This window comes from Vipera ursinii (genome assembly GCF_947247035.1).
Source record: "Vipera ursinii genome assembly, chromosome: 3".
Classification (NCBI taxonomy): Eukaryota; Metazoa; Chordata; class Lepidosauria; order Squamata; family Viperidae; genus Vipera; species Vipera ursinii.
The window spans coordinates 32558274-32572194 of record NC_139516.1 but is presented as its reverse complement, the minus strand read 5'-3'; the positions used below and the strand labels follow the sequence as shown (position 1 = coordinate 32572194).

General features: G+C 38.3%; 1 protein-coding gene across 2 annotated transcripts in view; it reads left to right on the top strand.

The window, feature by feature from the left end:
* MTCL2 (microtubule crosslinking factor 2) overlaps positions 1-13921 on the top strand; it is a 55171-nt gene that overhangs the window by 12538 nt on the left and 28712 nt on the right. For both annotated transcript variants that reach the window (XM_083357616.1, XM_083357617.1), the window contains 2 exons: positions 2009-2167; positions 13691-13753. In XM_083357616.1, the coding sequence (XP_083213742.1) occupies positions 2009-2167; positions 13691-13753 (222 nt within the window). The remainder of the gene's footprint in view (positions 1-2008; positions 2168-13690; positions 13754-13921) is intronic.

Below are 13921 nucleotides of genomic sequence, written 5' to 3'. Positions count from 1 at the left end.
AGGGTGAGGGTGGGGGGTGAAGTTACCCCACTTACCATTGCAGCCAGGCCTCCCATGAATTGATACCTGCGTCGCCTTGCCAACCCAGTTCTTCTGCGCCCTCTGACAGTGAAATGCAGGCCGGGGAGTGCCGCGCACATCAATGTGGAGCTCCATTCTCAGCTCCAGAGGCAGTTACTTTGGTCGCAGTGAGCTGCAGTGGGCCTCCTGGTGAGACCGCCACGAGGTGAGACCGTGGAAAAGACACTCCCCGACAATAAGACCTGATGCCTCTTTTGAAGACAATCAATCAATCAATCAATAAATGAGTGAGTGAGTGAGTGAATGAGTGAGAAAAAAAAGAAAGGCTGGGTTTTATTTTCAGGGAAACATGGAAGTTATAGTGCTCCAGCCTCCTCTTGAATGGGTAGATTCCCCTGCCCTCACCTGGAATCTGGATGTGATAGAAAAGGAAATCTCCCCTTCCCAGGAATAAAATTTTAAATGAGTGGCTTCAATTCCAAGGCCAAGGGACTTTGAGTGTGTGGTGCTAGATTACAAATCTAACCCTGGGGTAACAGGAAAAAAAGGGATTTTTATTTATTAAAGGCAGCATGGTAGAGATTTGAGAGAATAGTTTAGCTGCCACAAACTACACAAAGGCGAGATCTGCATTTTAAAGCAAATACAGATATAGAGGACAGGAACAAACACAAAAGTATATATTCAAAATCCAGTATGCAGCATTGCACAGAAATACAAATAAATCCATACCTGACTAAATGTTTCCTGCCAGATTTTCCTTATTGATTCCTTTCTTACAGGGCTTTCTAGATTTTAAGTCCAGTAACACAAAATCTCTTCTTCAGGGGTCTGCTTCCCTCATGGGCCCCTAGTCAGAACATGCAAGAACAAAGAAACTACTAACTTCTTTTCTCCTGAATCTCAGCCTCTCAGCCTTATTTATTATATTTATATCCCGTCTTTCCTCCAAGAGCTCAGGGCATGGGAATGAATGTCTTTTCGTTTTACTCCTACAATGAGAGAAAGGTAAGCTGGGTTGAAAGTAAGAGACTGGCCTAAAGTTATCGAGTGGGGACTGAGTTATCAGACAGGGACTGAGTTGAGAAAAGTTCCCCAACGAGCCAATCATTCAGCAAGCCACTCTCAATTAAGGATCAATTTAAGCTACTATTTTCCTCATTGGGTTCTATGTTCAAAACAGAATTGTAATAGTACTTGTAGTTGGAGTATTCAATGCCAGAACTTCTAAAATCAGTATGCTGGCCATTACTCTGCTCGTATCAGTGATTATGAATCAATCAGTATCTTCTCTATGGCACATGAACCTTTAATTCATGTTCTTCATGCCTTATTCTTTTCTTTTAAAGACTTCTGGTTATGAATCAATCAAATTTCAGAAAATAATAGCACTATCAGTTTGATTCCATTCTATCTGTGGACTGTAAGACATAGGAAGAAATAAACTTGGGAAAGCTTTCATATATTGAAAATAGGGATTTGCGGCTAGATTCCCTATACAGGGCTGTTTATGAAACCTGCTGATGTATGTATCTGAAACATAATGCAGCTTATAAACATGCTTTAAGTATGACAGTTATTTCCTTTCTTGCAATCAAAAGAGGCGCTGCTTATGCATCATTGTGAGTGGAAGGTCTACTCTACAAAAGCTGTAATTTTCTTATTGCAAAGGAGACACCAAGAGGATGTGTAAATAACTCCATTTCTCCTCCATATTTCCTCTAACTGCAGACATGATCTGTAAAATTAATATAGGCATAACTCATATATTCCTTTCTTTGTAAGACACACAACTCCTTGGCAATTATTTACAGGAATGACTCATTTGTGTGTTTCCTGTTTTAGTGGTTGTTTTTTGTTAATATATGTAAAATATCTAAAACCCCCAAGTCCGTATTGGTGCATACATTGTTGATTAAATTGTACCTGTATGTTGTGTATCAAAACTGAGGACTGAGGCTTGCACTGTATTTGACTGTGTCTGTAGGTAGCCAAAGATGTCTCTGTGCGTCTCCATAATGAACTTGAAGCAGTGGAGAAAAAACGGATTAAACTGGAGGAGGAGAATGAAGACTTGCGCCAACGGCTCATTGAGAGTGATTTGGCTAAACAAGTGTTACAGAATGAGATGGACAAGCTTAGAGAGGTAAGTAAATTTTTGGAGGGGACCGTTACTTAAACATTTTTATTTACAAATTTTCTCCCAAGGGCTTAATAAGAGCCTTGGTGGAGCAGTGGGCTAATGCCTCCTTAAGTAACACCAGCTGCCTGCAATTATTGCAGGTTCGCATCCCACCAGGCTCAAGGTTGACTCAGCCTTCCATCCTTCCGAGGTAGGTAAAATGAGGACCCAGATTGTTGGGGGCAATAAGCTGACTTTGTAATAATGCCGCTGGGGGGGGGGGCGAAAGCCCTAATAAGCAGGCATATACATAGAATGAAGGCTATTGCTAAGCACATTTGATTTGTGCTTATATTGTAAGCCGCCCTGAGTCTTCGGAGAAGGGCGGGATATAAATGGGATTAAAATAAATAAAAATAAATAATAATAAATTCCAGCATCATAGAAAGGACCATGCAGTGGTTAGGCTGACAAGGAGTGAGTTGTTCAAAGCTGTCCAGTGAGTTTGACATTTGAAAGACAATGCCAACCTGGACTTTGTATTTTCAAGCCCAACATTAATAGATATCATTAAGTTGTGGAAGGTTTGACTAGATACTGGAGCGCCAAATATCCATCTGTGGTTTGTTCTGACAAAGCTTCAGTGTTGTGATGTCATTCAGATTCAAGCCCCAATCAATGGAGGAAATAACTGCACAGGAATATGTTGGGAAACCACAGTGGATTTCTAAATGGCTCACTGTACAAGTAAAAATTGTTTTGATGGATGACAGTTTAGTAAACCTCTTTCACAAAGTATGTATGTTAGTAACTACATTTCTAGGAGAGAAATCACCTATTTCTGCAAATTCCTTAAACACTTAATGTAGTTTCTTTCAGCCTGTTGCTGCTTCTGCTATTTCTGTCTGTATTCCTAACATATGTAGAGAAGTTGTTCAAACTGGCAAAAGATGTATAATTCTGACATCTGCAAACAACAGATGAGAATCCAAGATTTCATTCAAGGTTAACGTCTATCAGTGGTTGTTTCATCAGATTATTTTCTAGCTTGTGGCTTGGTATAATGGCTAATTTACGGTTTCTTTTTAACTTTTCTCTTAATGAAGTGTGTATTTCAAGAAAGCAACTGGGTAACATAATGCAGGATAGTGCCTTTAATCGGGATGTCAGTTCTTCCAGAGCTATACATTGCTTTAGCCTAAATTTCTTTCCTTCTAAAGGGAAGGGCTGTGATGAATGGGTATTCCATCGGCTTCAATATTCTCTCTTTGGTTAGTCTTGTGCTCTGCGGATGAAAATGGACTTTTTTTTTTAGTTTCAGCAGATGGCAAAGGACATTTTAGATTTTTTAGGATTAACCAATTGAAATGTTTACTGGGAAGATGAAATGATGCAAACAGAGAGGCATTGTCAGAGACTGGCATCATTCTGAGAAATTCCCTTCATTCTAATTAACAGAGGGAGCAGCCCTTTCTCCCAATTTAATCAGAACAGAAGTACACATGCAAAAACAATTACAATTTGCTAGCAGTGCCTTTCTAGAACAAAATGGAAACTTTGAGCCACGGGTTTGGTTAAGGTCTAAGCAAAATATTAAATACACTAAAATAAAAAGAGTACAGATTAATAGGCCATCTGAATCCCTGTATAAGGGGGAAGAGAGCAGATGGATGTCAGACTAATAATAACTTAGCACCATGCTGTGTTTCTGAGCTGTCAGCAAAACATTCTTCTGTTATCATGATGCTATCCAGACCTATTGACACTGTATTTATACACTATAAAGTTCCAAAGCAACAGAGAAATCAAAATTAATTCAGGCTTGTTGAAGTAATAATGACAGATTTCTTAAACTGGTATGTTTAGCAAATCCCTAGGTTTGGAATACTATCTTAAGGAAGAGAAATGCCTCGGAGCATGCAGGGTGTTATGTATTGAGCTTTTGGGAAGACCTTATCACGTGTATGCTGGAATGCTAACGGTTCTCCAGCAACACAGATGGGACTTTCCAGTCCAGGCTGCAGTCAACTTGGCGGGAATGATGGGTTCAATCTGATTGGTTGTTCAGACTATGTGAAACTATATAAAGACTGCATGGATACCCCTTACCCTCAATACAGTTGTGAATAAAGCAATCATTCTTCTGTACTCATCTGCCTGGCGTCTTTCCTGCTCGTCCGAACCCGAAACATAACACAGGGCATTGCCAGAAAATGAAGTTGAAGAATGGAATTATGTGTAAGATTGGGAGAGAAGGCCAAAGGTTTATTTAGCTGCAGTCACAGCAGCCATTTAGTATCTGCAACGTGGGATTACTACCCTAGTTGGAAATGGGCCAGGTTTGGTTTGATTTGAGGTGTGTGTGTACGTGTGAATGTGTTTGCGTGTTAAGAATTTTTACCAGCTACCTTTGTGTAGGGGGAAACTCCTTTCCTGTCTTTGGCCTTCTAAATGATATTCCTCCATTTCATTTTGATGATACTTACAGTTCATAGCACAGCTGGACTTCAGCAAAGTCTATTCTAGATGGTGGGGGGGGCTCACAGGAAGATCATGGATGTGGAGAGTAATAGCAAAGCTCAATTATGCAATTACTGACAGTTGTACAAGTGGTTACTATGATCAGAAGACTGTGTAGCCTGAAATCCAGTGCATTGATTTCAGCAACATTTTGTATCATTCATCTATCATTGATGGATTATTTTTTCTGTTTGAATAAAAACAATTGTAGGCTCTTAAGGTATTTATATTTTTCTAGTACTAAATAACGGGATGGGGACTGGAGATCCATTTTTACCTGATTGCTGCTTCAGATTCAGAATTGGGAATGAGACCAGAATAGGCTACAATCTTGACCTGCACAAAGTGGATTGTCCTCTTTCTGGAGCCGAGAAATTTGCCATGAAATTGGTTGGTGATCTTTTGGCAGCTGCAATTAAAATCCATTCTTCTTTTTTGTTCAGCTATATCAGTTTTTCTCTCTGTAGTTGCATATCAACTTGCATGGTTGTATAGGAGAATGTTAGTGGTGCAAGAGAAAGCAGAGTAAATGATAGTGGTCACTTTAGAAGCCTTATCTCTCTTCATCCATGTTGGATAGGACGGGCAATGTTTCTTTTTTGCTTCTCTTTCTTAGGCAGCCTGTCCTGCTTATCCATACAATAAGCAATATGAGTGGACATATGATTGGCTTCTGCGCAGCCTGACGGCATGAGCTGAATAGTAAATGGAGAGAGGAGCAGAGACTGCCAGTGAGAGATTAGGGATTACAGGAAGGGGTGGGCTGGTCTATGACCAGACTGGAGTCACATGGTGTGTGCTTTTATAATGTGGGTTGCAATGTGGCATACAGATGTATATTTAGGCTTTTAAAATATTACTATATCACTTTTTTTATATTTCCCTCTCTTCCACCTCTCCTACCTATAAAATGTATTTTTAAAAAATTAGATTAGTATGCTTTGGAAGAAAAACAGACTATGCACTTAAAGCTGTACTGTATATAATTTTGCACATGAAACCCTGTTTATTTCTTGATGGGTTGTGATGCTGTTAGTATGATGGTAGGAAAGAAAATATTTGAAATTGTTTGTCCACATGATTGATGCTACCTTGGAATTAGTGAAGGCTGCTGGACTTAAATCACAATGTTGTATTCAGATTCAAACTTTTTAGCCAAGTCTTTATTAAGTCTAATAAAGAAAACTTTTAACATTAGGCTTTTCTAGAACACAAGCAGATGCTTTGTAACATTTGAAACAGAGACCAGAATGTCATCCTTTCCCCTTTATTCTAACCAATTAGAATGTTTTAAGCTTGCAGATACAATGCCTTTCTATTTTATTATTTTATTTATTATTCCCAGACTTGAGAGCTTGTCAATGCCCAATTCAAATGTTACCATGTTCCCTTATTACTAGAAAAAAACATTGCTTCTATTATTCTGATATTTGTGATCATTATTCTTCCTGAACTTGTCTGAACTTGTGGTCTCCTTCTCCTCACTCTCCACCTATTTAATCTCTCTACAACATACTATACATGTTAACTATCTTGCCTTTATTACTTTTAAAAATAATTCGACGCAGAGAACATACTTAATACTTGTTCCTCCTACTGTTTTCCCCATAGCAACAACTCAGTGAGGTAAGTTGGGCCAGTCCAAAATCACCCAGCCAGTTTTCATGCCTAAGGCAGAGTAGAATTCACGATCTCCTGATTTTTAGACCAGCATCTTAACCACTACACCAAACTTTTCATTTTTCATTTAATAATTTCTATGTAGCAATTAAGTGGTGTCATTTGCATAGCTCAGATTGTTATATTCTGATCTCCAATTGCTTCTACCTGGAACTTTCCTCTTAAAATTATTTTGAATTTTGATCAATTTGGATTTCACAGTATCATTTATCTCTTCCCATAGCCCATTGTTTTTCTTTTGCCAGGATTCAATGTTGGTTATGCTGATATTACATTCTGATTGTACGTCTTCAAATCTTACTGGTAGACCTCATCTTTTTAATTGTATAAATTTAGCTCTTACATTTGATCCCAATAATTCAACATTGTCTGGTCCATACTTTACCTCTAGAAATGTGCCTTTTTTCAATTTTTCTGTCCAAATTTCAAACTCTATTTAATAACAACAACAGCAGCAACAACAACAACAATAAAAGCACCTGCACTATAACACCCCAGACTTAACAACTGTCAATAAGAAAGGCAAAAAAGTCTGGATAGTGGATGTGGCAGTGCCTGGAGACAGCAGAATAGATGAGAAAGAAGTAGAGAAGATAACAAAATACAAAGACCTACAAATAGAAATAGAAAGACTGGCGAAGGCAAGCAAGGGTAGTACCAATAGTAATAGGTGCCTTGGGTGCAATCCCAAAACAACTGGAGCACCACTTGAACACCATTGGCATTGAGAAATTCACCATTAGTCAATTACAAAAGGTGGCCTTACTAGGAACTGCTTCCATCCTGCGACGATATCTGTAATACCATCAAACACCCACATCTGCCTATCCCAGGTCCTTGGTAAGGACTCAATAGGTAGACAAAAATGCCTATTCCAGTCTAAACATTTGGCTGATTGTGCGATGATCAATAATAATAATGTTAGAAGAGACCTTGGCGGTCTTCTAGTCCAACCCCCTGCTCAGGCAGGAAACCCTATACCATTTCAGACAAATGGCTGGCCAGTCTCTTCTTAAAAACTTCCAGTGTTGGAGCATCATAACTTCTGGAGGCAGGTTGTTCCACTGATTAATTGTTCTAACTGTCAGGAAATTTCTCCTTAGTTCTAGGTTGCTTCTCTCCTTGACTAGTTTCCATCCGTTACTTCTTGTCCTGCCTTCAGGTGCTTTGGAGAATAGCTTGGCTCCCTCTTCTTTGTGGCAACCCCTGAGATATTGGAACACTGCTATCATGTCACCCCTAGTGCTTCTCTTTATTAAACCGTTCCCTATATGTTTTAGCCTCCAGTCCCCCAATCATCTTTGTTGCTCTTCTCTGTACTCTTTCTAGAGTCTCAACCAGTGTTTATAGTGTGGGGACCAAAATGATGCAGTATTCCAAGTGTGGCCTTACCAAGGTTTATAAAGTGGTATTAACATTTCATGTGATCTTGATTCTATCTTTCTGTTAATGCACCCTAGCACTGTGTTGGCTTTTTTGACAGCTGTAGCACACTGTTGGCTCATATTTAAGTGATTGTCCTTTAGGACTCTGAGATCCCTCTCACAGTTACTACTATTGAGCAAGGTACCTCCTATGCTCTACCTGTACATTTGGTTTTTGTTGCCTAAATGTAGAACCTTACTTTTTCACCATTGAATTTCATTTGTTAGATAGGGCTCAATGTTCAAGTCTGTCAAGATCCTTCTGTGTCTTAAGCCTATCATCTGGAGTGTTGACAATGCCTGCCAGCTTGGTGTCATCTGCAAATTTGATGAGTTCCTCATCTATCCCTTTATCCAAATCATTGATGAAGATTTTGAAGAGCACTGGGCCCAGAACACCTGGAGCACCCCACTACATGCTTCCCTCCATGTAGATGCAATGTAGTTAATTTGATTCCAATGTTTATATGGTGATGTCCAGATATAGTACCTGTATTTATTGTTAAAGCAGGCATGGCAAGGTTTTTCTGTGATTCATGAGTCTTACATTATCTTAATTGTATATATTTTTGTAAAGTGAGGAGCTACATTTTTAGTACTGGCTCCACCAGTTATGAGACTTAGTGCATCTTTGGGCTGACCATGTCATCACCTCTAGACCTTCTCAAAGCTTTATACTCTTTCCATAATTAAAACACTTCTTTCCAATCTAGTGGGGGAGGATCTTATCATATAGCTCACAGACTTGTCTACACATTACAATAATGTCCAAACAATTTTCTGGGCAATGAGAGAAAAGTGATTTGGCATTGCCTAGATAGGCTGATTCCGCAATAATTTGTGGAGCTTCATCTGCCCTTATCCCCCATTATTCTAAGCTTTACCCCTTCTGTTTTGACCTAACCAATAAGGGTACAACATAGAAGCTCCTACTAGGTTGAGTGTCAAGTCTTTGGAGTTATGAGTTTTCTGCTATATTAAGGTAGTAATCCCTCAGGAGGGCGTGTATATTCAAAATACATACACTCACACAAAATGTTATTTGAAGGTTGTGAGCCAAGCAGTTGGGGAAGGGCTAAGGGATTATGTGTTGATTATTCTCCAGATGGAGGAAACATCTCTTATAATTGGTCAAGTGGTGAAAAAGGCAAATTAATTTTCACACTTATGGCCTTTTGCACCTGTGGCTTCATTTGTTTTGCAGCAAAATATTAAGAAGGACTTGTCTAGGCTTAAGGCAGAAGAGACCTTGTATGAATGTTTGGTAGTAACAATATGATAGTAGTCAAAATCACATTTGTTAGCTTTTCCTATCAGATAAGAATAAATTGTAGCATAAATATTTTGAAAAGATCTAGACAGACAAAGCAATACAGATAGTCCTCAACTTACAATCATTCCTTTAATAATCTTTCAAAATTACAATAGCACTGAAAAAAGTGACTTACAAACATTCCTCTTACAACTTGTCACACACTGCCACAATTCCCAGAATCATGTGATCAAAATTTGAGAGCTTGGTCACTGCCATATAGTTATGATGGCTGCAGAATCACAGGGACATTTGCCATTTTGCCATTTGAGAGACTCCCAGCAGGCTTCTAACAAGCAGAGACAACAGGGGAAGCCATATTTGCTTAACAACTGCATCGCTCACTGCAGTGATTCTCTTAATAACCATGGTTGTAAAATTAAGCATCTCATTTAAAAATGTCTTGCTTAGCAATGGCAAGTCTGGTCTCAATTACAGTTCTAAGTTGAGGACTACCTGTATCCAAATCCAAATCAAATCTATGGGAACTGGATGGATTTTGACAATGCTGTGTAATCCTGGATACATAAGTAGCTTTGAAAAGACACTACCCTTTCATCACCATGTAATCAGGGGGGAAATCCAGTTTCTGTTTTGCACAGCTTTAGCTTGTTCTTGTCAAATTACAAATGTTATAATTTCTTAAATTACTACCTACAGCGCTTACTAAATTCTGGGATGAAAATTAATGGGGGAGCTATGTAATTCTGATCCATATATCACGCTAAGACAAAGTTTATTTTATAGTTTGTTTTGCGTTCAGCATATTAATTTTAATTTGCATAATTCTGCAATAAATAAATAAAGCTTCTGGCAGTCCCATAGAGAAACAAATATGAACTTTCAAGGGCATAAACTCGACTGCTGGAATTTTTTTTTCTTTTTAATCTTTCACTTTTTAATCATCATCATACATGCTATAAACAACAAGCACAAGAAAAGTGGAATTGTTTTGGAACTATCTCCAACAATCATGATCACATCAAGATTGTGGTAAGTGCTAGTATGAACTAAATTATTGTGAGGGTGCTAAACACCCCAAAGAATGTCTTTACTGTGTCAGAAAGACTTGTGCAGCACCCTCCGGCTGCCTGCTTGGGTGTTTCAAGCCCAACTCAGAATGTTTGACTCTTGAACTGTAGGCTTATCCTTAATAGGTGTGGTTTGGATCTCTCTGCCTTGGCACAGGCATCAGCTCACATTTCACAGCTGCATTCTTGGCTGTGAAGCTTTAACACCAGCTTGTGAATATCTTTGGCACAGTACATATAGACAGAACAGAGTCCAAGGGACATCATTCTGTCTTGTGCTAAGAGTTATTGATATATTCTTCCTGATTTGCTCTTCCATGTTCCAACACATTCAGAAAAAGTTTAGTAAACTGAGTGTATACACACACACACACACACACACACACAGACAGACACACACACAGACACACACAGACACAGACACACAGACACACACAGGCACAGACACACATACATACTGTACAACCATTTGTTCAGTGACTATTCAAAGTTATAATGGACTGCAAAAAGTGACCTATGACCAGTGCTTTTTTTGTAAAAAAAAAAAAAAAAGGTGCCGGAACTCACAGATGTCATACAACCCATCTTGCCTACTCTACAAGGTTCCATCCAAAAAAGGTGCCGGAACTCTGTTCTGAGCATTCTATGAGAAAAAAAGCCCTGCCTATGACCATTTTTCAAACTTACAACCATTGCAGCATCCCCGTGGTCACATGATCAAAATTCAGATACTTGGCAGCTAGCTTCTATTTATGACATTTGCAGTGTCCCAGGGTCTAGTGATCACCTTTTGTGACCTTCTGACAAGCATAGTCAATGATGAAGCCAGATTCACTTAACAACCACGTTACTAACTTAACAACTGCAGTGGATTCACTTAACAAGTGGCAAGGTAGGTTGTAAAATGGGACAAAACTCACTTAACAACTGTCTTGCTTAGCAAAGGAAATTTTCGGCTGAATTGTGATAATCAGCTGAGGCCTACGTGTACCAGATGCATTGGTGCATCTGATATGAATTTCTTATTTTAGGAGAAATGAAGAGACTTAGTGACCGTGGTGTATTTATTTCAGTCTACTTAATCCCTGATTGAGTTGGGTTTAAACCTGCTCTGTATATGCCAAGACAAATGTAAGCTCTCCCTGGACTGAATTGTTCATCAGTTCAGTGGGGCATCTGTTGGCAGCAAGGCAATATATGAAGCTGTTGAGGAGGAAGTTGTGTACCAAGTAAAGGAGATTTGTCAATTAATTATGTATTCTTATTGTCTTGTTGAAATCTTGGCGATGAATTGGTATAAATTCAACAGGATTCTGTATTTACTTAGTTATCATCTTGCTCTGGAAATGACATTCTTAACTGTCATGGCTTATAGTCATTAACATACTCCCTTAGCTATCATTTATCTTGTTAACAGCCATTATATGAGCATGTGATCATACTGCATAACGTTCTCATTAAGCGAGAACCACTATATGAACATTACGTTCACCATTGGAAGTTTAATTGGCCATTAAAGCTGTATGTTGGCAATTTATTTTTAAAGGAAATTTATATTGTTTTTTTTAGTTAGCATTACTTATAAATTAATAAAATATAACTGAATATTGGAATTGGGGAGACTTATGTTCCAGCGTCATTTGACCATAGAGTTCATTGGTGACTTTGGGCTAGTCTCTCTCTCTCTCTCTCTCTCTCTCTCTCTCTCTCTCTCTCTCTCTCTCTCTCTCTCTCTCTCTCTCTCTCTCTCTCTGTGTGTGTGTGTGTGTGTGTGTGTGTGTTTGCAAAGAGTCCTTTGTTGCTTGCTTGGTTTTGGATAATACTAGCTTTCATGACTGTGTATTAAAATATAAATGTAACTGTTTTAATCTGATGGCTTCAATGCTTAATTCTTCCAGGATTAGTCCTATACTCTGCTGGAATTTTTATAGGTACTTTGCAACAGCATAGTTCTGGTGGAATGGCAATAATTACTCCTATTTATTCATAATTAACTGGTTAATCATAGTAAACTATTATGGATGCTGTGAATTAGACTGAATTTTCTTGACAACCAACGACTCCTATACCATAAGCATCATTTTACTTTAGAAATCTTTTAATCTTTTGCATTAATGAAAAGAGAAAAAATAATGCACATCCCTCAGTGAAGAAGCTACAAAAAATTCCAAATCTTTATAACAAAAATGCTAGCCTCTAATATATTAGTGATTTCATACTATTACCACAAAGCTTCTGTTTACTATTAATATAAATGCAGGTTGCATTTCCATTACTCTCATTAAGTGTCAGTTATGCCCCTTAACTATATAGGTTTATAAATTCTTATAGTAGGTGGTTGTTATTTTTCTCCTTTGTCAACCAAGTGAAAAACATTGCTGTTTTGCTACTTTGCAGGAACTGAGCCAATCTAGAACAGAGAGATTTCCTTAAGAATTTTAATTACTATTGGTGAATTTCCTCTCCCTGAGTTAATATGCAGTGCTAGTGATCATAATTTTGCTTTTCCTGCATTGTGTCACTCACACAAAACTTGTTTCCTACTTCACATACTACATTTTCTAAAATAGGTTTTGTATTAAATCCTATCTGATAATAATAGGGAGAGGTATAGAGCCAGTATGACTTAAAGGATTGGACAGACAGCAAGGAGACTCTGGTTCTAGTCCATTCTCAATGTGTATGAATTCCCTGGAGTGGTTTGGGCCAGTTATTCTGTCTCAACCTACCTCATGCAGTTGTAATTGTGGGGATAATAAGGAGCCCTGTGATGCAGTGGTTAAGTGCAGTATTGAAGGCAAACTGCACACAGACAGGAGTTTGATCTTGACTGGTCTCAAGGTTGACTTAGCCTCCCATTTTTCCAATATCAGTAAAATGAGGACCCAGATAGTTGGGAGCAATACGGATATAATTAGTGGTGGGATTCAAATATGTGAACAACCGGTTCTCTGTGTGGATGCTGCTTCCAGAAGTCCATTCTGGGCCTGGGCAACAAAAAATTAGCTACCGGTTCTACAGACAAACTGGTGTGAACTGGCTGGATCCCACCACTGGATATAATGATTACATTGTAAACTGCCCAGAGAGTGCTGTAAAGCACAGTAGGGCAGTATATAAGTCTAAATGCTATTGCTATTGCTGTGATCTTGATGTAAGCTGCCTTGAGCTCTTGATGAAGGGTGAAATACAAGCCTAGCTGATAAACAGGCAAACCAGTGTTTCTCAGCTTCAGCAACTTTAAGATATATGAACTTCAACTCCCAGAATTCCCCAGCCAGCAAGATACAAAGAAAAACTTCAGTTCCACCTCTGCCTTTTTACTTCAATTCTCTCCAAATATGAGGAATTTTGTCAGTCTCACTGATGTGTATTGTTAATGCACTGATTTCGTGGGAAAATATTTTTTTTGAAAACATGGAGGAAATTAAACTCAGCTCTATGAAGCTCACTGGAAGATATGGACATTAGTGATCAGGGCTAATATACATTGTCACAGGAAAAAACTGGTTAGATGATTGCTGGATGTTAGCATTGTATAGCTGCCATTTTTATAAAAAAATTCTCTCTTCTATTTCAGAATTCTTTAAAGAAAAGGGGATCACGTTCTCTAGGGAAGACAGACAAGAAATCATCTGTCCAGGTACAACAATTTCAACAATTGATATGCTATTGCAAAAGAATTTCCAGTGAATGCTTAACTTCAAATTCTTTATCTTTTCAAAAAAAATCAAATTGCTTTTTTTTGTTTGTATTTTAGGATGTCATTCTAATATACTTTTTTCATCTTCATCTTGCATTTCAATGACAA